At 40.7% G+C, this 25,978-nt stretch overlaps 1 protein-coding gene across 2 annotated transcripts in view; it reads right to left on the bottom strand.

Annotated features, from left to right (window-relative positions):
- JAK2 (Janus kinase 2) overlaps window positions 1–25,978 on the bottom strand; it is a 344,639-nt gene that overhangs the window by 24,893 nt on the left and 293,768 nt on the right. For both annotated transcript variants that reach the window (XM_040417135.1, XM_040417134.1), the window contains exons 12-14: window positions 23,957–24,091; window positions 12,594–12,681; window positions 4,404–4,531 (exon numbers count right to left, since the gene is read on the bottom strand). In XM_040417135.1, the coding sequence (XP_040273069.1) occupies window positions 4,404–4,531; window positions 12,594–12,681; window positions 23,957–24,091 (351 nt within the window). The remainder of the gene's footprint in view (window positions 1–4,403; window positions 4,532–12,593; window positions 12,682–23,956; window positions 24,092–25,978) is intronic.

The raw sequence follows: 25,978 nt of genomic DNA, 5'->3' as shown, positions 1-25,978 counted from the left end.
TAAAAGAATCTGCGATGGAGGCCTTGAAAGGAGACTCTGATGCAGATGGGAAAACAGATTTATCTGCACAACATGTACAGTTGCAAGAAAAAGTATGTGAACCCTTTGGAATGATATGGATTTCTGCACAAATTGGTCATAAAATGTGATCTGATCTTCATCTAAGTCACAACAATAGACAATCACAGTCTGCTTAAACTAATAACACACAAAGAATTAAATGTTACCATGTTTTTATTGAACACACCATGTAAACGTTCACAGTGCAGGTGGAAAAAGTATGTGAACCCTTGGATTTAATAACTGGTTGAACCTCCTTTGGCAGCAATAACTTCAACCAAACGTTTCCTGTAGTTGCAGATCAGACGTGCACAACGGTCAGGAGTAATTCTTGACCATTCCTCTTTACAGAACTGTTTCAGTTCAGCAATATTCTTGGGATGTCTGGTGTGAATCGCTTTCTTGAGGTCATGTCACAGTATCTCAATCGGGCTGAGGTCAGGACTCTGACTGGGCCACTCCAGAAGGCGTATTTTCTTCTGTTTAAGCCATTCTGTTGTTGGTTTACTTCTATGCTTTGGGTCATTGTAGTGTTGCAACATCCATCTTCTGTTAAGCTTCAGCTGGTGGACAGATGGCCTTAAGTTCTCCTGCAAAATGTCTTGATAAACTTGGGAATTCATTTTTCCTTCGATGATAGCAATCCGTTCAGGCCCCGACGCAGCAAAGCAGCCCCAAACCATGATGCCCCCACCACCATACTTCACAGTTGGGATGAGGTTTTGATGTTGGTGTGCTGTGCCTCTTTTTCTCCACACATAGTGTTGTGTGTTTCTTCCAAACAACTAAACTTTGGTTTCATCTGTCCACAGAATATTTTGCCAGTACTGCTGTGGAACATCCAGGTGCTCTTGTGTAAACTGTAAACGTGCAGCAATATTTTTTTTGGACAGCAGTGGCTTCCTCTGTGGTATCCTCCCATGAAATCCATTCTTGTTTAGTGTTTTACGTATCGTAGATTCGCTAACAGGGATGTTAGCATATGCCAGAGACTTTTGTAAGTCTTTAGCTGACACTCTAGGATTCTTCTTCACCTCATTGAGCAGTCTGCGCTGTGCTCTTGCAGTCATCTTTACAGGACGGCCACTCCTAGGGAGAGTAGCAGCAGTGCTGAACTTTCTCCATTTATAGACAATTTGTCTTACCGTGGACTGATGAACAGCAAGGCTTTTGTAGATACTTTTAACCCTTTCCAGCTTATGCAAGTCAACAATTCTTAAATCGTAGGTCTTCTGAGAGCTCTTTTGTGCGAGGCATCATTCACATCAGGCAATGCTTCTTGTGAAAAGCAAACCCAGAACTGGTGTGTGTTTTTAATAGGGCAGGGCAGCTGTAACCAACATCTCCAATCTCATATCATTGATTGGACTCCAGTTGGCTGATACCTCACTCCAATTAGCTCTTGGAGATGTCATTAGTCTAGGGGTTCACATACTTTACATGGTGTGTTCAATAAAAACATGGTAACATTTAATTCTTTGTGTGTTATTAGTTTAAGCAGACTGTGATTGTCTATTGTTGTGACTTAGATGAAGATCAGATCACATTTTATGACCAATTTGTGCAGAAATCCATATTATTCCAAAGGGTTCACATACTTTCTCTTGCAACTGTATGTTAACCACCATTGCAGACAGAAAATGGCTTATTTACACAAATTACCCAATGTTAACATACTACACAGAAAATCAATGCTGTATACATTTAGCCAAAATAGAAGCCAACTGAAATAAAAAATATATATATATTTTTTTTTTCAAATCTGTTTTAAATAAACGTATTCACCGTTTGTCTTATGCTCTGTAGCCCTTATCTCTGTTCTCTTCGTCTTTCTTTTCAGCAGAAATCTTTACAACAAATAAGGCCTATTTTCGGTCCTCGTCCGATCCACATTTGATGCAAACCACACGTGGACCCATTCGTTTTTATGGGGCTGCAAAAATGTGGACAGCACAGGAATGTCATCCCTCAGATGCCCACATCCGTGCGGCCATCCTGCCAATTATAGATTATGTTGTATTCTTGCCCGTTTTGCAGACAAAAATAGGAATTCTGACAATGTGGCCCGCGGAAAGTGCGGGATGCACATCATCTGTATCTGCATTTTGCAGATCACAAAATGGATACAGCCATATGAATGCAGCCTAAAGGCTAAGGCTACAGAGGGAGCTATCAGACTGCTGATATAACGGATTTCACTCTGAATAGGACTGAGCAGCCAGCATTGCATGTGACCACATGTACGCTCCAGAAGACAAAAGGTTGGAATTTTTTTTATGAAAATCAATTAAAAAAATAATTTTATTCACATAAGTGCACAAACTGATGCAACGGTGCCCATAGCCTTTCATTTTCAGCAAATAACTAATTTTTTGTATAATGGAAAGTTATCCGATTTCCCAGTTTATCTCTGTATCAAGTCCTCATTCAGTGGAAACCTTTGTTGTTTTACATCTCGTCTATCTGCGCCACGTAACTGAGGTAATGATTTAGGGTACTTTCACACTTGCAAGCAGGATCCTGATCAGTCTTACAAATGCATTGAAATGCCGGATCCGTCTTTCCGGTGTCATCCGGAAAAACGGATCCGGCATTTATTCTTTTCACCTTTTTTTCGGTCTGCGCATTCCGGTATATTGAATGCCGGATCCGGCACTAATACATTCCTATGGAGAAATCCGGCATTCATGCAAGTTTTTTTCGGCCGGAAATAAAACCCTAGCATGCTGCGATATTATCTCCGTCCTGAACAGTCAAAAAGACTGAACTGAAGACATCCTGATGCATCCTGAACGGATTGCTCTCGAAAGTAGCCTAAGATAAGAAAGTATAATCCAAAAAAAAATTTTACTTTATTTTCTGTACCCAAAATAGCTATTAATTTTACTGCCCCCCCCCCCCCCCCAAGTAAAGACTTGTATACATCGATCAATTATCATTAAAATCTGTACACTTTTTGATCATAAAGATAGTTGCCCAAGGAGAAAAAAACTAAACAATTGATCATGTATACATAAAAAGAACTGTGTGTCTAAGACTATTAAATTCTACGAATCACAATAGTTTCTGCAATATGCTGCAAATGCAATGATCTGAATGTCTGATGGATCTAGGCCATTTGTCACAAACCTGATATACAGTGACATATAAATACAGCTTTAGGACCTTACAAAGTCAGTAGAGAGGTGCCCAGAAGATGGAAAATACCATACAATTGGAGCCCAGTCACAGTAGGTGGTGAATGGTAATGCACCTTAGTGGTTTATAACAAGATATAAAGCTTCCTTCAGATGCCCCCATAACTCCATGAGAACATCACTTGTGAAATACCAGTCTACACCTACAGTTATTAAGAAATTAGTACTCCACTGTATATTCCTAAAAGGATGTCTGAAAGCACACCATGAGGTTATATGAGGACACACTAACAACCCTAGTCCCGTGAAGCATTCCAGGTTAAGTAAGGGCACCAAACCTGGTCGCCCTGTAAAACCACATAAGCAGGGTAGGGCTAACCATCTATAAACGAACACTTGATAGGCCTCAGTCTGGTTCTAAGAACATCTGCTCATCTACTGATAAAGTGAACGTACCTCAGCCTTTTGCACCGCAAACATGTAGTTTTTCTTTAAGATCTACTAAAATAGAATTTTTACAACTTGCCTAAAATGTGTGTAGCAATTTATAAAATATTATTTATGATGGTTATACAGTATATGGTGTCCATATGTGAACTCTGATAAATTCCTAAAGAGGAAATACCAATCACAGTGCAGCTTTCCATTTTTCCACAACAGTTTCAGAAATGACAGCTGAACTGCAATTGGATACTAATCGGCAGCAAAGCTGGTTTTTACGCTGGGTAGTTTTTTTTTTTATAAATGAGGGCCTAGGGAGACAATGGAGAAGATTTGCAGTAGACTACCAGGCCTATTGGAGCTCGCTCACTTACAATCAAAAGTATGGTGCTCAGGATAAACACCCTATTTATGAAGGCCAAGAAGTTTCTCTGATATTTGTGACAGAAAGAAACGGGCTTCACCTTTTCAATAGTTAGTGGATAATACTGTAAGTACTGAAATGGATAACCTGTAAGTTCAGTGATGTGCAGGGTGAAAGAAACTTAAGCGTACAGCAATCCCTGCTTGCGAAGGAAGGTATCTACAAAGTTATCTTTATTGCTTTAAGCTTTATTTTAGAATAACAGAAAGAGCCATGCATTTAAAAAAAAATAAAAAATTCTGTAAAAGTGCCTAAAATATTGGGCCATGTTCTGCTGAGCGGCTGGCTCCCTTTACTGGACAAAGCAGTGCATACTTACTAAGAAACCTGTATCTACTCACAAGAAAATGCAAGGCCCAAGCCAGCTGTTTTGAAACTTCCAATTTCCACATGATGTTAACCGAATTTTTGTTTTTCTTCAAGTAAATGTCCAGTGAGCCAAATTTTGCATATTCCTGGACAAGAATACCTAACAGAAAAGATGTCATAGGTGACTAAGTATGTTCTAATACACAGTCAACTCAAATACGATCATTTCCAAATAACTAAGTTCCACCCCTTTATACAGTGTCCAGGCATTTACAGTTGAAGTACAGATACTGAAGTAGGTAATCATTAGCAAATGCATACAATTACAATTGCTACTTTTTAAGGCCAGAGCTTAGCCATATAATAAATAAGAACGTATCCCAGGGCAAGCATGGCAGCAACCTACTGTGAACTGCTGCTTTCTTCAGTTTCCTGTAATTGTGTCTTTGTTCACAATTGTGTTTGGGGGTTCTGGGCCATTTGTTTTTCTGAGTTTAATAACTGCAATGCTATGTTTTACAGTGCCTTGCAAAAGTATTCACTTTTTTCGTGTTTTGTTACATTACAGCCTTAAGTTCAATGTTTTGTTAATCTGAATTTTATGTGATGGATCAGAACACAATAGTCTAAGGCTACTTTCACACCTGCGTTCAGGTGTCCGCTCGTGAGCTCCGTTTGAAGGGGCTCACGAGCGGTCCTGAACGCAGCCCTAATGCATTCTCAGTGGAGGCAGATCCGCTCAGAATGCATCAGTCTGCCAGCGTTCAGCCTCCGCTCCGCTCAGTGAGCGGACACCTGAACGCTGCTTGCAGCGTTCGGGTGTCCGCCTGGCCGTGCGGATCCGTCCAGACTTATAATGGAAGTCAATGGGGACAGATCCGCTTGAAGATGACACCATATGGCTCAATCTTCAAGCGGATCCGTCCCCCCATTGACTTTCAATGTAAAGTCTGAACGGATCCGTTCAGGCTACTTTCACACTTAGAAATTTTTCTAAGTTATAATGCAGACGGATCCGTTCTGAACGGATGCAAACGTCTGCATTATAGGAGCGGATCCGTCTGATGTTTCATCAGACGGATCCGCTCCTATAATGCAGACGTTTGCATCCGTTCAGAACGGATCCGTCTGCATTATAACTTAGAAAAATTTCTAAGTGTGAAAGTAGCCTGAACGGATCCGTTCCAAACGCTAGTGTGAAAGTAGCCTTAGTTGGTGAAGTTAAATGAGAAAAATATATAAATAAAACTATTGTTTAGAAATAGAAAACAGAAAATTGGCATGTGCATATGTATTCACCCCCTTTGTTAGGAAGCCCATAAAAAGTTCTGGTGCAACCAATTACCTTCAGAAGTCACATAATTACTGAAATGGTGTCCACCTGTGTGCAATCTAAGTGTCACATGATCTGTCATTGCATATACACACCTTTTTTGAAAGGCCCCAGAGGCTGCAGCACCTAAGCAAGAGGCATCACTAACCAAACACTGCCATGAAGACCAAGGAACTCTCCAAACAAGTAAGGGACAATGTCGTTGAGAAGTAAAAGTCAGGGTTAGGTTATAAAAAAATATCCAAATCTCTGATGATCCCCAGGAGCACCATCAAATCTATCATAACCAAATGGAAAGAACATGGCACAACAGCAAGCCTGCCAAGAGACAGCGGCCCACCAAAACACACGGACCAGGCAAGGGGGGTATTAATCAGAGAGGAAGCACAGAGACCTAAGGTAACCCTGGAGGAGCTGCAGAGTTCCACAGCAGAGACTGGAGTTTCTGTACATAGGACGACAATAAGCTGTACACTCCATAGAGTTGGGCTTTATGGCAGAGTGGCCAGAAGAAAGCCATTACTTTCAGCTAAAAACAAAAAGGCACGTTGTGAGTTTGCGAAAAGACATGTGGGAGACTCCCAAAATGTATGGAGGAAGGTGTTCTGGTCTGATGAGACTAAAATTGAACTTTTCGGCCATCAAAAAAAAACCTATGTTTGGAGCAAATCCAACACATCACCCAAAGAACACCATCCCCACGGTGAAGCATGGTGGTGGCAGCATCATGCTCTGGGGATGTTTTTCAGCAGCCGGGACTGGGAAACTGGTCAGAGTTGAGGGAAAGATGGATGGTGCTAAATACAGGGATATTCTTGAGCAAAACCTGTACCACTCTGTGCATGATCTGAGGCTAGGACGGAGGTTCACCTTCCAGCAGGACAATGACCCCAAACACACTGCTAAAGCAACACTTGAGTGGATTAAGGGGAAACATGTAAATGTGGTGGAATGGCCTAGTCAAAGCCCAGATCTCAATCCAATAGAAAATCTGTGGTCAGACTTAAAGATTGCTGTTCACAAGCGCAAACCATCCAACTTGAAGGAGCTGGAGCAGTTTTACAAGGAGTTATGGGCAAAATCCCAGTGGTAAGACATGGCAAGCTCATAGAGACTTATCCAAAGTGACTTGGAGCTGTGATTGCCGCAAAAGGTGGCTCTACAAAGTATTGACTTTAGGGGGTGAATAGTTATGCACATTGACCTTTTCTGTTATTTTGTCCTATTTTTTTTTTTTTTTTAAGCAAACAAACATCTTCAAAGTTGTGGGCATGTTCTGTAAATTAAATTATGCAAATCCTCAAACAATCCATGTTAATTCCAGGTTGTGAGGCAAAACACAAAAAAAGTCAAGGGGGTGAATACTTTTGCAAGGCACTGTATGTCAAAACCATAAACAGAACCATAACAAACTCCACTGAAGTCAATGGAGCCTGCAAATGTTAACCCAGATACTTCGGAAAACAGATCCAGCATGCTGTAGATGTGATGACTCCGCTATAAAAAGGGAGGCATGATGCAAGTGTGAACAGAGCCATACCAAGGGCTGTGACCAATAAAAAATTAATGATTCTTTTTGACAGTTTGGAGGATTAAACTTTATGTTTAAGGAGATTCCTAGTCCAAGAATTCTGTGAAATATTATTGTATTTATAGTAACACTGTAGTGGATAGCTCACCACCTCTCCAGACAGGAACTGGTGCTCTAGCCTAAAAACTGATCACCCAATCAGTAAAGTGTATTTTAGTGTATCTCCTTTTATCTTGGATTATATGCTGATTTTAATATAAGTGTTTTAAATATTATTGTATACTGTACATAGGAGTCAGATGTATAAAGTAGGATGTATTTGAGTAAGATTCTATATATATATCTCTCAATTCCTCTTAATACATATCTAATTGCAGAAAATCGCCTATTGTGATAATACAGCTGTCGAGAGAAATTTTTTAGCATCAGTTTATCTCACATTTCAAAGACATAATACAGGCTACTGCAAACAGCAGCCGTCATTTTGCTACGAACCTTTTAGAATGTTCTATATTTCTGCATAAATTTGACCTAAACTACTGTACATAAGATTTTAACACAAGTCCTAAAAGTAGACAAAGATAACCAAATCAAACAAATTAGTAAATTTTAATATTCGACTTGGTCTAAATAATCCATTATCACAAACCTGTGAGTGTCAAAAGTATGTGAACGTTTGCTTTCAGTATCTGGTGTAACCCCCTTGTGCAGCAATAACTGGAACTCCAGTAACTGTCGATTAATCCCTCACGTCGGCTTGGAGGAATGTTAGCCTATTCCTCTGCACAAAACAGCTTTAAACGGGTATTCCCATCTTGGGCATTGGGGCCATAATCGCTGGGATATGCCACCAATGTCTGATAGGTGCGGGTCCGACCTCTGGGACTCACACCTATACTCAGAACGAAGCCTGCAAACTGGCGGAGGGCGCACCACGCATGCATGGCCGCCCTTCATTTATTCCTATGGAGCTTTTTCAGCAGATCCGGTGACGTACTGGGTTTCTGCCAGGCGGAGGCTTCTGCCTAGCAGTGTTCCCGGTGACGTCACCGGCACTAATGGGTGGGTTAAGTGCTGCCCTAGGCTGTAAAACAAGCTAGGGCAGCGCCAAAGCCCACCCATTAGTGCCGGTGACATCACCGGCAACACTGCTAGGCAGAAGCCTCCACCTAGCAGTGTAAAAATGTAAACAAAAAAGCCCTTTCCCTGCGCGATTCAGCGCAGGGCAAGGGAGAGCATCGGAGCTTGAAATGCTCCGATGCTCATCTCAGATGGGATGCCTGGGTGAAAAAGGGGATATGTCCGGGTTCAGATCTGAACCCAGACAACACTTTTAACCACTCTTTGGAAAAATGACTTGTGTGGTTAGGGTCGTTGTCTTGCTGCATGACCCATTTTCTCTTGAGATTCAGCTCCCGGACAGATGTCCTGACATTTTCCTTTAGAATTTGCTGGTATAATTTGGAATTTATTGTTTAATCAAGGATGGCAAGCCATCCTGGCTTAGATGCAGCACAACAGACTCAAACCATGATACTACCACCACTGTGTTTCATAAATGAGATTAGATTTTTATGCTGGAAGGCAGTATTTTCCTTTCTCCAAACATAATGCTTCTCATTTAAACCAAAAAGTTCTATTTTGGTCTCATCCATCCACAAAACAATGGGGCACATTTATTAAGACTGGCGTTTTAGGCACCCGTCTTATTAAAGACCCATAGATGGCGGTGGTTCCGCTGAAGTTATGGAGAGGCCTGGGCCAGCTTCCGAGCTGTCTTACATTTAGAACATTTTCTACGCCTAAAACAGACGATGAGATGGGCTTGCTGGCCTGTCCCCTTCCCCGCCGGGCCCACAATTTTAGACCTGGCGCGAGCAGGGCGAAGTTGCAGACAGCAGGGCAACAAACAAGCAGGGAAACAAACGGGCGTCATGTGTGAGGGCCGGACAAGATGCGGGTGCGTTGTGGGAAAATTTTTCAGCGCGAGTGCAAAGCGTTTTAATGCGTTTTACACGTGCTTGAGAAAAATCTGCATGTTTGGTACCCAGACCCGAACTTCTTCACAGAAGTTCGGGGATCGGTGTTGTGTAAATTTTATTATTTTCCCTTATAACATGGTTATAAGGGGAAAAAATAGCATTCTAAATACAGTATGCTTAGTAAAATTGGGATTGAGGGGTTAAAAAAAAAAATAATTAAATTAAACTCACCTCATCCTCAGCCTGGCTTATCTTCTTTCTTCTTATTTGATGACCTGGGAGGAAAAGGACCTTTGATGACGTCACTGCGCTCATCACATGGTCCATCACCATGGTGATGGACCATGTGATGAGCGCAGTGATGTCACCAAAGGTCCTTTATCTCCCAGGTCATCAAAGAAGAAGATAAGCCGTGCTGCACGAACAAGTGGATGAGGTGAGTTTAATTATTTTATTTTATTTTTTAATCCCTCCATCTCTAATTTACTTAGCATTTTGTATTAAGAATGCTATTTTCCCTTATAACCATGTTATAAGGGAAAATAATGAAGATCTGGTCCTCATCCCGATCGTTTCCTAGCAACCATGAATGAAAATCGCACCGCATCCGCACTTGCTTGTGATTTTCATGCAGCCCCATTCACTTCTATGGGGCCTGCGTTGCGTGAAAAATATAGAGCATGCTGCAATTTTCACGCAACGCACAAGTGATGCGTGAAAATCACCATTTATGTGCACAGCCTCATAGAAATTAATGGGTCCGGATTCAGTGCGGGCGCAATGCGTTCACCTCACGCATTGCATCCGTGCGGAAAACTCGCCTGTGTGAAAGGAGCTTATAGATGGTTTTGTAAACTTTTCCAGCCAGATGAGCATCAACAAATCTTCTTTTAACCGCTTTACGTCCGCCCATAGGATATAAACGTCCTATGGGTGGACGTCTATTTCTGAAAGCACGTTTTAGAACGTCCTTTCAGAAATAGCAGCTGCACGCTAATTGTGCAGCTGCTGATCGGGTTGCCGGCTGTCAGTGACAGCAGGGCAACCCTAAGACAAGGCAGGGACAGTGCCCAGGTGTCCCTGCCTTCTAGATCGCTGCAGACAGAGCGCTCACCGAGCGCTGTGTCTGCAGAGAAGGAAGCGCTGTGCGCTTCCTGTTCCGGCCCGGCGGTCATGTGACCGCCGTGACCAGAGTGTGCAGGAGCTGTGTGAGGTCTCTCAGAGACCTCGATCAGCCCTGCTGTGAGGCTGTACAGCGCTGGATTGCTGCTGTACAGCCTCTCTAGGGGTGCATTTGTCCTGTAACTGGGGCTACTATGTCAGCCCCAGTTACAGGAGAAATCAACTGTGAAAAAAAAAAAAAAAAAAAAGTGAAGCAAATGTCCCCCAGAGGTCTTGTATGACCTTATGGGGGACGAAAAGTGTAAAAAATAAAAATAAAAAAATAAAAGGTTGAAAATAAAAAAATAAAAAAGTTTCACATGTAAAAAAAAAAAAGTCCCCAAGTAAGGAATGAAAAAAAAAAGTTAAAAATAGAAAAAAATAAAAAAAAGTATACATATTAGGTATTGCCGCGTCAGTAAAAACCAGCTCTATAAAAATATCACATGACCTAACCCCTCGGGTGAACACTGTAAAAAAAAAAAAAAAAAAAAAAAACTGTCAAAACAAGCAATTTTTGTCACCTTGCATCACAAAAGGTGCAACACCAAGTGATCAAAAACGCGTATGTCCCACAAAATAGTACCAATAAAACAGTCACCTCATCCTGCAAAAAATGAGCCCCTACATAAGAAAATCTCTCAAAAAAAAAAAAAACTATAGCTCTCAGAACATGGACACATTAAAACATAATTTTTTTGTTTCAAAAATGCTATTATTGTGTAAAACTTTAATAAATGAGAAAAAGTATACATATTAGGTATCGCCATGTCCGTAACGATCTGCTCTATAAAAATGTCACTTGACTGAACCCCTCAGGTGAACGCTGTAAAAATAAATAAATAGAAACTGTGCTAAAACAACCAATTTTTTGGTCACCTTGCCCCATAAAGTGTTATAATGAATGATCAAAAAATCATATGTACCCAAAAATAGTACTAATAAAACTGGCACCTTATCCCCTAGTTTCCAAAATGGGGTCACTTCTTGGGAGTTTCTACTGTAAGGGTGCATCAGGGGGCTTCAAATGGGACATGGCATCTAAAAACCATGTGGAGTTCCTTTGCTTCTGCGCCCTGCCGTGCGCCAATACAGCAGTTTATGACCACATGTGGGGTGTTTCTGTAAACCGCAGAATCTGGGTAATAAATATTGAGTTTTGTTTGGCTGTTAACGATCGATGTGTTAAAGAAAAAAATTGATTAAAATGGAAAATCTGCCAAAAAAGTGAAATTTAAAAATTTGATCTCCATTTTCCTTTAATTCTTGTGGAACGCCTAAAGGGTTAACAAAGTTTGTAAAATCTGTTTTGAATACCTTGAGGGGTGTAGTTTCTACAATGGGGTCATTTATGGGGGTATCCACTATGTAGGCCCCACAAAGTGACTTCAGACCTGAACTGGTCCTTATAAAGTGGGTTTTTGCAATTTTCTTATAAATTTGAAGAATTGCTTCTAAACTTCTAAGCCTTCTAACGTCCTAAAAAAATAAAATGACATTTCCAAAATGATGCCAACATAAAGTAGACATATGGGGAATGTTAAATAATAAATATTTTATGAGGTATTACTTTCTGTTTTAAAAGCAGAGAAATTGAAATTTAGAAAATTGCGAATTTTTCAAATTTTTGGGTAAATTTGGGATTTTTTCATAAATAAATGTGAAATATTTTGACTCAAATTTATGATTATCATGAAGTACAATGTGTCACGAGAAAACAATCTCTGAATGACTTGGATAAATAAAGGCGTTCCAAGGTTATTACCAGATAAAGTGAGATATGTCAGTTTTGCAAAATTTGGCCTGGTCAGGAAGGGGGCAAATGGCCCAGATGGCAAGTGGTTAAGAATAGTATCACACTAGCGGTGGAGATCCGGCAGACTGTTCCAGCATTGCGGGATGTTTGTAAGGCTCCATCCTGCCCTATTAACAATAATTCCGGCAAATATGCCAATAATTAGTCAAACGAAAACAGCTGCCAAACAGCCTGCCCACAGGTTGCCCACTCACACTTTTCCTTAATAAATAAAAGACCAGGTCTGATATTTTTGACTCATTTGTTTGATTTGGTTATCTTCATCTACTTTCAGGACTACTACTACTTTAGGTCAAATTTATGCAAAAAAATTGAAATATTTTGAAGGGTTTACTAACTTTCAAGCACCACTGTATCTACACTAGGACAGTAAACCAAAAGAACAAAAATTCTACTTACTCTCATCTCCACATACACAGACACCATAATTCAAAATCAAATGTCTGTACGACAGCTGGCTCATCATACTTGCTGCTTCAAAGAAGGACTGAAAATCACATAGAAAATGTAAAATGTCAATAATAAAAAAAACATTACACCATTTGTGGAAAGTATTACAAGAGGACTATTTCTGAAATCCAAGGTTTTAGAATGAATCACTTTTAATTATGTTAGCTTGAAAGGCTAACATATTGTTCTTCGATTTTTTTGTTTATTATGTTGCTTGAAAAAGCCTGTCACATACTGTTATTCTGTCACATACTGTTATTCTGTCACATACTGTTAATCTGTCACATACTGTTCTTCTGTCACATACTGTTCTTCTGTCACATACTGTTATTCGATTGTTTCAGCTTATTATTTCGTTTTATTCTTCTTCTCTGCCCCCCCTTTTTCTATACGTTACTCCTCCTACAGTTTTGGAGTTACAAACGGCAAACTTTCTACACTTCTTCGACCTATAGTGAGGTAAGTTGCTTGTGCTTTAACCACCTCAGCTTCCCTAGCTTAAACCCCCTTAATGACCAGACCACTTTTTACAATTCTGCACTACACTACTTTCACGGTTTATTGCTCGGTCATACAACTTACCACCCAAATGAATTTTACCTCCTTTTCTTCTCACTAATAGAGCTTTCATTTGGTGGTATTTCATTGCTGCTGACATTTTTACTTTTTTTGTTATTAATCGAAATTGAGCGAAATTTTTGCAAAAAAATGTAATTTTTCACTTTCTGTTGTAAAATGTTTCAAACAAAACTACATTTCTATCTAAATTTTTCTCAAAATGTATTGTTCTACATGTCTTTGATTAAAAAAAAATGCGATGTGTATATTTATTGGTTTGCGCAAAAGTTATAGCGTTTACAAACTATGGTACAAAAATGTGAATTTACGAATTTTGAAGCAGCTCTGACTTTCTGAGCACCTGTCATGTTTCCTGAGGTTCTACAATGCCCGGACAGTAGAAACACCCCACAAATGACCCCATTTCAGAAAGTAGACACCCTAAGGTATTCGCTGATGGGCATAGTGAGTTCATGGAAGTTTTTATTTTTTGTCACAAGTTAGCGGAAAATGATTTATTTTTTAAATTTTTTTTCTTTTCTTACAAAGTCACATATTCCACTAACTTGTGACAAAAAATAAAATTTTACATGAACTCACCATACCCCTCACGGAATACCTTGGGGTGTCTTCTTTCCAAAATGGGGTCACTTGTCGGGTATTTATACTGCCCTGTCATTTTAGGGGCCCTAAAGCGTGAGAAGAAGTAAAAATGCCCTCCTAAAAGGTACTCTTTGGAATTTGGGCCCCTTTGCGCACCTAGGCTGCAAAAAGGTGTCACACATGTGGTATCGCCGTACTCAGGAGAAGTAGGGTAATGTGTTTTGGGGTGTCTTTTTCCATATACCCATGCTGGGTGAGATAAATATCTCTGTAAATGACAACTTTTCCCATTTTTTTATACAAAGTTGTCATTTTACAGAGATATTTCTCTCACCCAGCATGGGTATATGTAAAAAGACACCCCAAAACACACTGCCCTACTTCTCCTGAGTACGGCGATACCACATGTGTGATACTTTTTTGCAGCCTACGTGCGCAAAGGGGCCCAAATTCCAATGAGTACCTTTTAGGAGGGCATTTTTAGGCATTTGTATTCCAGACTTCTTCTCACGCTTTAGGGCCCCTAAAATGCCAGGGCAGTATAAATACCCCACAAGTGACCCCATTTTGGAAAGAAGACACCCCAAGGTATTCCGTGAGGGGCATGGCGAGTTCATAGAATTTTTTTTTTTTTTGGCACAAGTTAGCGGAAATTGATTTATTTTATTTTTTTCTCACAAAGTCTCCCATTCCGCTAACTTGTGACAAAAAGTTCAATCTTTCATGGACTCAATATGCCCCTCAGCGAATACCTTGGGGTGTCTTCTTTCCAAAATAGGGTTATTTGTGGGGTGTGTTTACTGTTCTGGCATTTTGGGCGGGGCTAAATTGTGAGCAACCCTGTAAAGCCTAAAGGTACTCGTTAGACTTTTGGCCCCTTTACGCACCTAGGCTGCAAAAAAGTGTCACACATGTGGTATCTCCGTACTCAGGAGAAGTAGGGCAATGTGTTTTGGGGTGTATTTTTACATATACCCATGCTGGGTGAGAGAAATATCTCTGTAAATTGACAACTTTGTATAAAAAAAATGTAAAAGTTGTCATTTACAGAGATATTTCTCACACACAGTATGGGTATATGTAAAAATACACCCCAAAACACATTGCCCTACTTCTCCTGAGTACGGCGATACCACATGTGTGACACTTTTTTGCAGCCTAGGTGCGCAAAGGAACCCAAATTCCAATGAGAATCTTTACGATTTCACAGGGCATTTTTTACACATTTGGATTCCAAACTACTTCTCACGCTTTAGGTCCCCTAAAATGCCAGGGCAGTATAAATACAAGTGACCCCATTTTGGAAAGAAGACACCCCAAGGTATTCCGTGAGGGGCATGGCGAGTTCCTAGAATATTTTTTTTTTTTGGAACAAGTTAGCGGAAAATGATTTTATTTTTTATTTTTTTCTCTTACAAAGTTTCATATTCCACTAACTTGTGCCAAAAAATTAAATTTTACATGAACTCGCCATGCCCCTCACGAAGTACCTTGGGGTGTCTTCTTTCCAAAATGGGGTCACTTGTATTTATACTGCTCTGGCATTTTAGGGGCCCTAAAGCGTGAGAAGAAGTCTGGAATCTACATGTCTAAAAAATTTTACGCATTTGGATTCCGTGAGGGGTATGGTGAGTTCATGTGAGAATTTATTTTTGTCACAAGTTAGTGGAATATGAGACTTTGTAAGAAAAAACAAAAAAAATTTTTTTTCGCTAACCTGTGACCAAAAAAATAAAAAATCTTCTATGAACTCGCCATACCCCAGTAAAAGTGATCTTTATAGCGCCGCAGCGATTTTACGGTGTTTTTGCAGTGATCAGAAAAAAAAAATTCTGTCACTGCGGTGGGGCGGACTGAACGCAAGTGTGCGCACAAGATCAGGCCTGATCGGGCGAACACTGTGTTTTTTGTAGAGCCTATAGAACATGTCCTATTCTTGTCCGCAATTGCGGACAAGAAAAGGCATTTTCTATATGGTTCTGGCAATGTGCGGATCCGCAAAATGCGGAAAGCACATTGCCGGTGTCAGTGTTTTGCAGATCCGCGGTGACGTCACCGAAAGAGAAGATGTCATCGGCGCAGGCGCACTGAGGGAGTGCTGAGGAGGCGAGCCTCCTTCTCTCAGAGCGCCTGCGCCGAATGAAGACAGGCGCGGGATTTGAAATGATGACAGGGCTAGCCGGAGGAGGAGAGCGCTCCCTGGCCCTGTCAATCAACAGGACGAGGCGGCGGTTTTTTGCGGCGGCTACCAGCAAGTAGACGCCCTACTTGCTGGTAGTGAACTGATTTGCATATTTTAAAAGATCGTTTTTTAAGGAAAAGAAGCCACAGCCAAAGGTAAGAGCCCTATGTAGGGAATAGTCGTTATAAAAAGGATTTTAACAAGCTAAAAAAAAAATATAAGGGTTTTGGGGGTGACAGAAGCCCTTTAATAGGCAATCCCACCCTCCGCGCCCCTGCGGCGGACCACCGAAGACCCCTTTTTTGCCATTGACTTTGACAGGGAAAATTTTTCAAATCGCTCCCACTCGCACAGTTTTGAAGCTACACTCCCCAAACTCAAACCACATATTGTTGGTGTCAACCCGAATAAAAGGGTACATTTTGAGGGGGGACACCCGAAAGTGGGCGGAGCTAGCAATGGCCAATGAAAATTTAGCTATTTTCTATACGCTACTCCTCCCACAGTTTTAGGAGTACAATTACCAAACTTTGCACACTTGTTCGGCACATACCTGAATAAGTTGCTTGTGCTTTGTTAACCGATCCCACCCTCCATGCCCGTGGGGCAGCCCCCCGAAGACCCCACTTTTTGCCCTAGACTTTCATTGGAAAAATGTAAACTTTTGCCACTCGTACAGCTTTGAACTTAAACTCACCAAACTTGGGTCACTTAGTCATGGGAGTCAACCTGAAAATTTCTGTCACATTTTGGGGACTCTAAAAAGTGGGCGGAGCCACAAACAAACAGATTTTCCCTATTGACTTCAATGAGAAAATTTAAATTTCTGTCATTCTAACAGTATTTAAGCCAGAATACCCAAACTTGGCACCGTGGGTCACTGGGGTTAAAATTTATAAAAGTGGGCGGAGTCTACAACGGCCAATCAAATTTCAGCCATTTGTTTAAATGGGAAAATTTCAAACTGCCGCTGCTCTTAGACTGTTTTTTTTTTTCCAAAAACTTTTTATTTCTTTTCCACATATAGCGGACATACAAAATAAAATATTTCCATACAAGTATGTATACAAGAGAAAGATATACATATCACATATTTCATTTACAGTGACAATATATACAGCATTAAATTGAGAAACAAGTAATGCCTATGGAAATAATAATCGCTTTATAATCACAGAAACACATAAACCCCTCCCTCCCTCCCCCCAAACTTAACTCGTCCGGATGCATCTCTTCCTCACCTTAATACTACCTCCATTTTATGTCTATCAATATGTGACTTGTATTTCATTTTGTATAATTATGAAACTTTCAATTTGCCTAGAGTGCCTCTAATATCTTTCTGTAGATACCACTCAGTGTGTTTAAAGTTACTCATGAGCGTTTGCGTTTCTTCCACTGACAAATGCTTTGCAATAAAATTTGCCCATTTGTTTAAAAAGGACGTTGAGCTTTTGTTTTTATTTGATTCTGCATCTAGTTGATCCATTAACAGGAAATACCGCATTAAACTATAGAACTCCATACTTGTGGGAATGTGTGGTTCTAACCACTTTTGCAGTAAACATTTCAATGCTACCAGCAATACCCCATCTATTAGTTTAGGTACTTGAATTTTGTCTGGATATACATGAAATAAAACAACTTCTGGCTCACATGGCAGTTCAATATGCCATATGTCTTTGATCCAAGACAACAGCCATTCCCAATATTGTCGTGTCTTGGGGCAAAGCCACATCCCATGATCCAAATCTGCTTTTTGGAGGTTACACTTTGGACACTTATTTATCCAGGATTCATTATTTCTTGTGTTATTTATGTTGAAAGCATATATTGCCCTATGTATTAGTTTCAGCTGGGTTTCCCTCCATCTCTCACATACTACTGCTTTCCTTGTCCTAATCCACCCTATCACTATTCTTTCTCTCCAACCTTGGTTTACTAATAATTTACCCCATCCTCCGCCAATTGTTGCAGCCGTTTTGTCATTTTCGCTGTCCCTAAGTTGTCTATATATGTCTGATAATGACCACTTATTTCCTATTTGTTTGAGTAGGGAGTCAAAGCCATTTATTTTACATTCCGGCGCCACCTGTTTTAATCTGGTCTTACAAAAGTGCATTATTTGGTAGAACTGTAATTCTTGTCTACCAAGGAGACCCTATTTGTCACTTAGCTCAAGTAACGTGAGGTATCTTTGCTCCTGATCATGCAATAGATGCTGTAAAGTTGTAATCCCCTTTTGTTTCCATTGTTGAAATAACTTGTTAGTGTACCCTGCTTCAAATTCCGGATGGGACCATAAAGACATATATTTGGAAGTCCTAAAGGATAAGTTGTGTAATTTTCTCACTTCTTTCCAAGTAATAATAGTGTCCCTCAGTATTATTGAGCTTTTAATTTCAGCTGACCTTGAGGCTAGATGTGAGTGCATAAGTGCTCCCAAATCCCATCCCTGGGCTAATTCTTTTTCCAGTAATAGATTTGAGTAATAAGATGTCTTTGCCAACCAGTCCCTACAATGGCGGAAGAGACTTGCCAAATTATATTTTCTAAGATCTGGAAAACGGACTCCTCCCTTTTCTACTGGTAAATACAGCTTCCGTAGGGCTATCCTTGCTCTCTTTTTGGACCATATAAATTGTGCAAATGTTTTGTTTAACTCTTGTATGTCCCTGTGCCTGATTAAGATGGGCAATGTTTGCATTGGATAAAACAGTTTGGGGACACTAACCATTTTTATCAAGTGGCATCTACCTAGTAGCGTCAGAGGCAGTGACTGCCATCTCTCTAGCTCTTGTTTTATCTGCTTTATCAATGGTGTATAGTTGAGATTATATAAAGAATGGGGTGAGGGCCCAATTTTGATACCCAGGTATTTAATATGCTGTTTTGCAACAATAACCGGACTGTTTTGCATTGTTAGATAGTTCTTTGAGGTTGTGTTGCCTATATATAGGAGTTCACACTTATCTATGTTAGCTTTAAAACCTGAATTTTTCCCAAAATCCTCAATTACTTTAAATATTTGGTGAATATCTCTAGAGGGATTTGCCAAGAATAAGATTATGTCGTCAGCAAAAAGTGACATTTTTTTAATACCCTCAAAAACCCCTGAGTTTTCTAAGTATCTGGCTAATGGCTCTATTGCTATGTTGAACAACAGTGGTGACAGGGGGCACCCCTGCCTTGTCCCCCTTAATAATGGAAAAGATTGAGAAAGGAAGCCTGGCAGAACTATTTGTGCCTTGGGATCTGTGTATAAAGCTGTTATATAAGTTCGGAATGTTCCTTTGACATTCATTGCATCCAATACCTGTGCCAACCATCCCCAGTCCACATTATCGAAAGCCTTTTCGGCATCTATTGTAAGGAGTGCAGGTGACTCACCCAGTTGCGGCTTTCTAGTAACATAATCCAGAACAGTCAGTACCCGTCTCATATTGAACACTGCAGATCTACCTTTTACAAACCCCACTTGAGATGGTCCAATTAGGTTTGGTAGTACATCAGCCAATCTATCAGCCATTATTTTAGAAAATAATTTGTGGTCTACATTAATTAAAGATATGGGCCTGTAGGAGGATGGCAGAAGCAAATCCTTTCCAGGTTTTGGCAACAAACGAATATATGCTGTATTATTAGTTAGTTTTGTGCTTTTACCCTCCAATACCCTATTAAAGCTATCTGTTAGCATTTTAGTTATATCGTCCTTTAATAATTTATAAAATTCACCAGTGTATCCATCTGGACCTGGTGCTTTTCCTAACGGCATATTTTTGATTGTTCTGGATACCTCATCTACTGAAATTGGCTTATTAAGTTCAAGGAGTTGACTGTCCTGGAGTTTCGGTACAGTCGCCTTATCTAGATAATGGACTAGGGATGGTTGAGCATCAGGCCTTGCCGAATATAATTTCATGTAATATGGCCTGAAGATTTCTAAGACTTTCTCAGGTTTATTCTGATTTTTGCCCTGATCATCTAGCAATGTCGGAGAGACTATATGACTTTTTGGCCCTTTAGACAATCTCGCTAGTAGCCTCCCAGATTTATTTCCAAATTTAAATAGTTTAGCATCCTTCTGCGAGCTATACATCCCCTCCCATCTAGTGTACCACAACTCAAAGTTTTTTTTTGCTGTATACCACTCTAATTTAGATTGTTCAGATGGGCTTTGAAGAAATTCAGAATAAGTCTTCCTAAGGCTATTAGTCATTTCTCCTAGTTTTTTTTTGGTTTTTGCCTTTAATGCATGCACATATGTCATTATTTTACCCCTCAGTACTGCCTTCTCCGTATCCCATAATAGAGTGGGATCTTCACTATGTTGGGCATTGTCTCCCTGGAATTCCATGTGCCATCCCCGCAGTAGATCTTTGAAGTTATCACTCTCCCCTAAGAAGGCCGGGAACCTCCATATGTAATCAGATCCTTTTTGTGTTTGCTCTTTGAGATCCAGCTGTATTGGGGCATGATCTGATATGACCATGTCAAGAATCTTAGAGTTTTCAACAGTATAGAACATGGAAGTCGATACCAACAGATAATCGATACGAGACCATGAATCATTAGGAGCCGAGTAAAAAGTGTATTCCCTCCCTTCAGGGTTAGCCTCTCTCCAAGGATCCATGAGGCCATGATCTCGCATCAAGCAGTCTAACACTATCTCTCTTCCCACTGTCGTCTTTTTCTTTAACCTAACCGGTCTTCGATCTTCCCTACCTTCCATCACCGTATTCATGTCTCCCCCCACTATAACACTTCGTTGCTGCAAGGTGCTCAATCGTGTGCCTATCTCCTCAAAAAATTTCTTATTGTCTCCATTTGGGCCATATATATTAATTAGCCCTATCTCTCCTATAGGTAATTTCATAGTTATAAATTGCCATCTGCCTTCCTCATCCGTCACATGTGTCAATATGTCAGCCTGCAACTTCTTATGAAACAGTACCAATGTCCCACCTTTACGGTTTACTGATTTGGATCCTATCGCTTTCCCTACCCACATCTTCTCCATGCGAAAAAAATCTTCTGCGCCCAAGTGGGTTTCCTGAAGTAAAGCAATGTCTGCTTTACATTTTTGCAGGTGCTTCAAAATCATGTTTCTTTTGGCAGGGGATCGAAGTCCCTTCACATTCCATGATAAGATTCTCATTATATTATCCTCGCATGGAAAAGACGTGGCCTAAATATTTGAGTATGCATCCAGACAAACAAAAAAACCCTTCCCAACCCAAACAGTATCCATGACAACCTGCCTGGAATTACAATCCCACTAACTTTTATATCAATATATATTAACATTTTCCTCCTCTTACTCTCTATTGACTTCACCTTTTTCCAACATGGTCAGTCAATCCCTCAGTATTACTTCAAATCTATATCTGCACACTTAATAATTTTGTGTGAACAATTAATCATTGAACTAAATGTTCTATCATAACATTTTGAACATAGCCTCTTCTTGTACAATTACCGCTTTCAGCGTTCCGGCCATTTTCGCGGTTCCCCGCTTATGTCCATACGTGACGCAGTTGCTTCTTCTCCATTCTCCGTGGACTTGGCGGTCTTCTCTGATGGTCGATATCTACCTGGAGGCCTTAGCGGTAGGTGTTGTAGGCCCAGTTGATTTCTTGCTTCTTCTGCTGACGTATAAGTAGACGATGAGCCATCTGAATGAAATATCTTGAGGAGTGCTGGGTATAAGAGTGCAAATCTAGTATGTCTCTCATAGAGTTCAGAGCAAATGCCCGAGAATTCTCTTCTTTTTTTTTGCACTTCCATGGAGTAGTCCCCAAATATCAGCACTTTCATGCCGCGCACTTCAAATGTAGATCCTTGCCGTTTGTATTGTCGCAATATGGCAGTCTTATCCGTAAAGTCAAGATACTTCACTATGACTGGCCTCGGTCTTTGCTGCATATTTGATATAGCTTTTAAATTGCGATCGGTACCTGATCTCAAATCTGGGCCTATACGGTGTGCTCTTTCCACCTTGCATGGATTTTCAAGACCCAGCGCTGATGGTATCTCTTGCTCACATATTGCAATCAAATCTTGGGCTGGTATATTCTCTTTTAACCCCACAATACGGAGGTTGCTCCTCCGTGAGCGGTTTTCCAGGTCGTCCACTTTCATTTTAATGGACGCCGTTTCTTTTTCTGCCTTTTCCAGCAGCGTGCGTAGGTCGGAGCAAGATTCCTCTAAGATTTGTATGCGAGTCTCTGCATTATCTAGCCTTGACCCGTGTTCCGCTACGGTTGCTTGTAGGGACTGAAGTGTGTGCCCCACTGTGCTAGCAAGTGACTCCTGCAGGTCAGGTAGTATTCTGTTAGCCACTTCTATCGCCAGTTTTACATAATCAATACTTGCTTCATCTTCTTTGAGATCCACCTCATCTGGCTCTGAGTGGTCCGTCATTTTTTCCCGCTGTACAGGCATGGGCGCGTCCTCCTCCTCCACTTCACATTCCCGCGCTGCGGTTTTCAAAGGCTTTTTTATACCTTTAGATTTACTTTTCGCCCCCATATTTAGGATGTAGCGATCCATACACTCCCGCTGTTCTAGCGATGCCGATTATCCCGAACTTTGTCCGGTATGTATGGGGAATTTAGCTTCTTGAGGGTTTAACTGCATGGAGCCGAGGTTAGCTGCGTCTCACCATACTGGCGCCGGAACCGGAAGTCGCTCTTAGACTGTTAATGGCAGGGTCCTCAAACTTGGCACAATTGGTCACTGGAGGACTGAGATTAAAATTCTGAACAGTGGGCGGGGCCAGAAACAAACAATCAGATTTATTTGATAGATTTTTCTCACATTATTGATGTCATGGACCTCAAATATCAAAAATGTGGTCATTGGGTGTTTCCACTTCAAAGTTAGAAAAAGTGGGCGGAGCCACCAACAACCAATAAATTTCATTTATTAATTTTCAATAGAAAACAAAAAAAAATGCCATTTTTACACGTTAAATGCCATAATTCCCAAACCTTAAACTGTTAGTCACTGGGTGACTGTGGTTCACAATTAGGGAAAAAAGGGGTGGGGCAACAACAGCCAATCAGATTTCAGCCATTGACCTTAATAAAAAACAGATAAACTGCTGCTATTATCACAGTTTAAATGCCAAATATCCCAAACTTAGTACAATTACTCATTGGGTGACTGCTGTCAAAATTTAGAAAAAGAGGGTGGAGCCTAAAACAGCAAATTAGATTTCACCTCTTGACTTCAATGGAAAACTTTTAAATACTGCCATTCTCACAGTTTCAAAGCCAGAGGCCCCAATCTTGGCACAGACCATGACTGGGTGACTTGGCTTAAAATTCGGAAAACTGGGCGGAGCTTAAAACAGAATCAAATATTACCTAGTGCTATTCAATGGTAATATTTAAATTGCTGCCATTCTTACACTGTTAATGGCAGGGTCTTCAAACTTGGTACATTCGGTTACTGGGTGACCGGAATTCAAATTTAAAAAGTGGGTAGAGCCACAAACAACCAGAGTTTCCCTATTGACTTCAATGAGAAAATGTAAAAAGCTGTTATTCTTACAATACGAAAGCCAGACTCCCCAAACTGGCACCATGGGTCACTGGGTGAGTGTGGTTAGAATTTAGGAAAAGTGGGTGGAGCCTTTAACAGCCAATCACATTTCAGCCATTCGTTTTATATGGGAAAATTTTAATTACTGCCGCTCTTTGATTGTTAATGGCAGGGTCCTCAAATTTGGCACAGTCATTTGGTTGACTTGGGTTAAAATTTTAATAAAACAGTTTAAATAGACTTTGCTTATATCTCTAGCGTTTTTAAGCCAACATCCTGTGGTTTCTTCAGAAACGACACCATCTAGTTATATTATACAATTTCTATTAATGGGACAGAAAGGTTGAACAGATGACGATGAATGAATCTATCTATTTGTCTAATTATCTATAATATTTCTAATCTCTCATTCCTGTTCTACCTCAGAATACTTGCGATGTGATTTATCCAAGACTTTGAGAAGAACTTCTGTTTCATGGATTTGATTGTAGTCTCCTATTTCCTCCCGTTTTCCTCGAAATATCTTAGTAAAAGTACCCTGTCCAAGATTTTCAGCCTATGAGGGGTATAAATGTAATGGTTAAAAGGCTTATAAATATTAAAAGCAAACTCTCAATTCCATTGGGCACTAACTGCCACAAACTAAGCCCCCATCTGTAAATCTATGGGGGGCATATACAAATATTCCTCACTGTGTGCCATGCATTTACTCCTATGCATTGTTCGCACAAAAGGAAACTGTATAATTGCTACATTTATCACCAATATCTGTGAAAAGATCCAAAGTATACTACAGACAAATTGTTTAGATCACTAACAATAATCTTTACATGAAGGGGTTCCTGCAAGTATAGCAATCAATAAAATCTGTATTTCTCAATATCCAGAAGTAGGGTTGACTATGTGGCAGAGAACAAAGCTTCTTAATTAATTCTTGCTTTTCTAATAAGATCAAGAGATGACAAAGATCGAAAGCTGCACACAATAAAGTGCGAACGTTCTTCTTCGAGCAGCACAAATTATCTCCTGCCCTGTACAGTACAGCAACCTTCACAGGGCTAAGCAGTGGCCAGAGCACCAGCATAATCAAATTTCTGCAACCGTTTATTAGGGATCGACCGATTATCGGTTTGACCGATATTATCGGCAGATATTCAGGATTTTGAACGTTATCGGCATCTATTTTGCCGATATACCGATAACGTATTGGGAACACAGAACGCGCTGCTCTCTGTGTTCCCTCCGCAGCACAGGGGAGAAGGAAGCAGTGTCCCCTCCCCCTGTGCTGCTGCCGCCAATGAGAGGAGAGAAGATAAGAGGAAGGGCTGTGGCCACCGCTCCACCAATGAAGATAAGCCTTTTTATTAATTCATATACAGGAGGCGGGAGCTGGGAGCTGTCTGCAGAATCACATAGCCGGCTCCCGACCTCTATCAGCGGTAGCTGCGGTCCGCGGTAGTTAACCCCTTAGGTGCCGCGGATCGCAGCTACCGCTCATAGAGGTCGGGAGCCGGCTATGTGATTCTGCAGCCAGCTCCCGCCTCCTGTATATGAATGATTGAGAGACTTATCTTCATTGGTGGCGCAGTGCGCCCCCCACCCCCAGTATTAATCATTGGTGGCGCAGTGCGCCCCCCACCCCCATCCCAATAGTAAAAACATTGGTGGCGCAGTGCGCCCCCCCCCCCAGTATTAATCATTGGTGGCAGTGGCCACAGGATCCCCTCTCCCCTGCTCCTCCGATCGGAGCCCCAGCTGTGTAAGCCTGGGGCTCCGATCGGTTACCATGGCAGCCAGGACGCTATTGAAGCCCTGGCTGCCATGTTCAGCTCCATGCTGCTGTGTGCACAAAGCACAGAGCAGCAGGGACAGTGTGAGCTCCTATTCATCCTGAGAGATCTATCAGGGGGAATAGGACAAGGGTTCTAGTCCCTAAGGGGGCTAAAAGTTAGTAAAAAAAAAAAACACACAAAAATATTAAGTATAAATGAAAAAGATTTACAAAAAAAAATAAAAAATACACATTAACAATAAACATATTAATTTTCAGCAGATTTGTGTAGGAAATTTTTTTTTCTTCTCAAAAATGAAAATTCCCAGAATATCGGTATAAATTATCGGCTATCGGCCTGAAAGTTCACTAATTATCGGTATCGGCCCTAAAAAATCAATATCGGTCGATCCCTACCGTTTATACATGACGCTGAAGGGACTGTTCCAACAATTAAAGTCATTTGGCGGTCCCCAAGTGACCAACTCCTTAATATATAGTAGTTGGTGTCACATTTTCAAGTGAGAATTTATTTAAAGAGCATCTGTCAGAATGATCTACCTTATTAACCACCTCAGCCCCCAGTGCTTAAACACCCTGAAAGACCAGGCCACTTTTTACACTTCTGACCTACACTACTTTCACCGTTTATTGCTCGGTCATGCAACTTAC

Source organism: Bufo bufo, chromosome 2 (genome assembly GCF_905171765.1).
Source record: "Bufo bufo chromosome 2, aBufBuf1.1, whole genome shotgun sequence".
In the NCBI taxonomy this organism is placed as follows: Eukaryota; Metazoa; Chordata; class Amphibia; order Anura; family Bufonidae; genus Bufo; species Bufo bufo.
The sequence above is the reverse complement of the archived record's forward strand: the minus strand, read 5'-3'. Positions and strand labels throughout refer to the sequence as shown.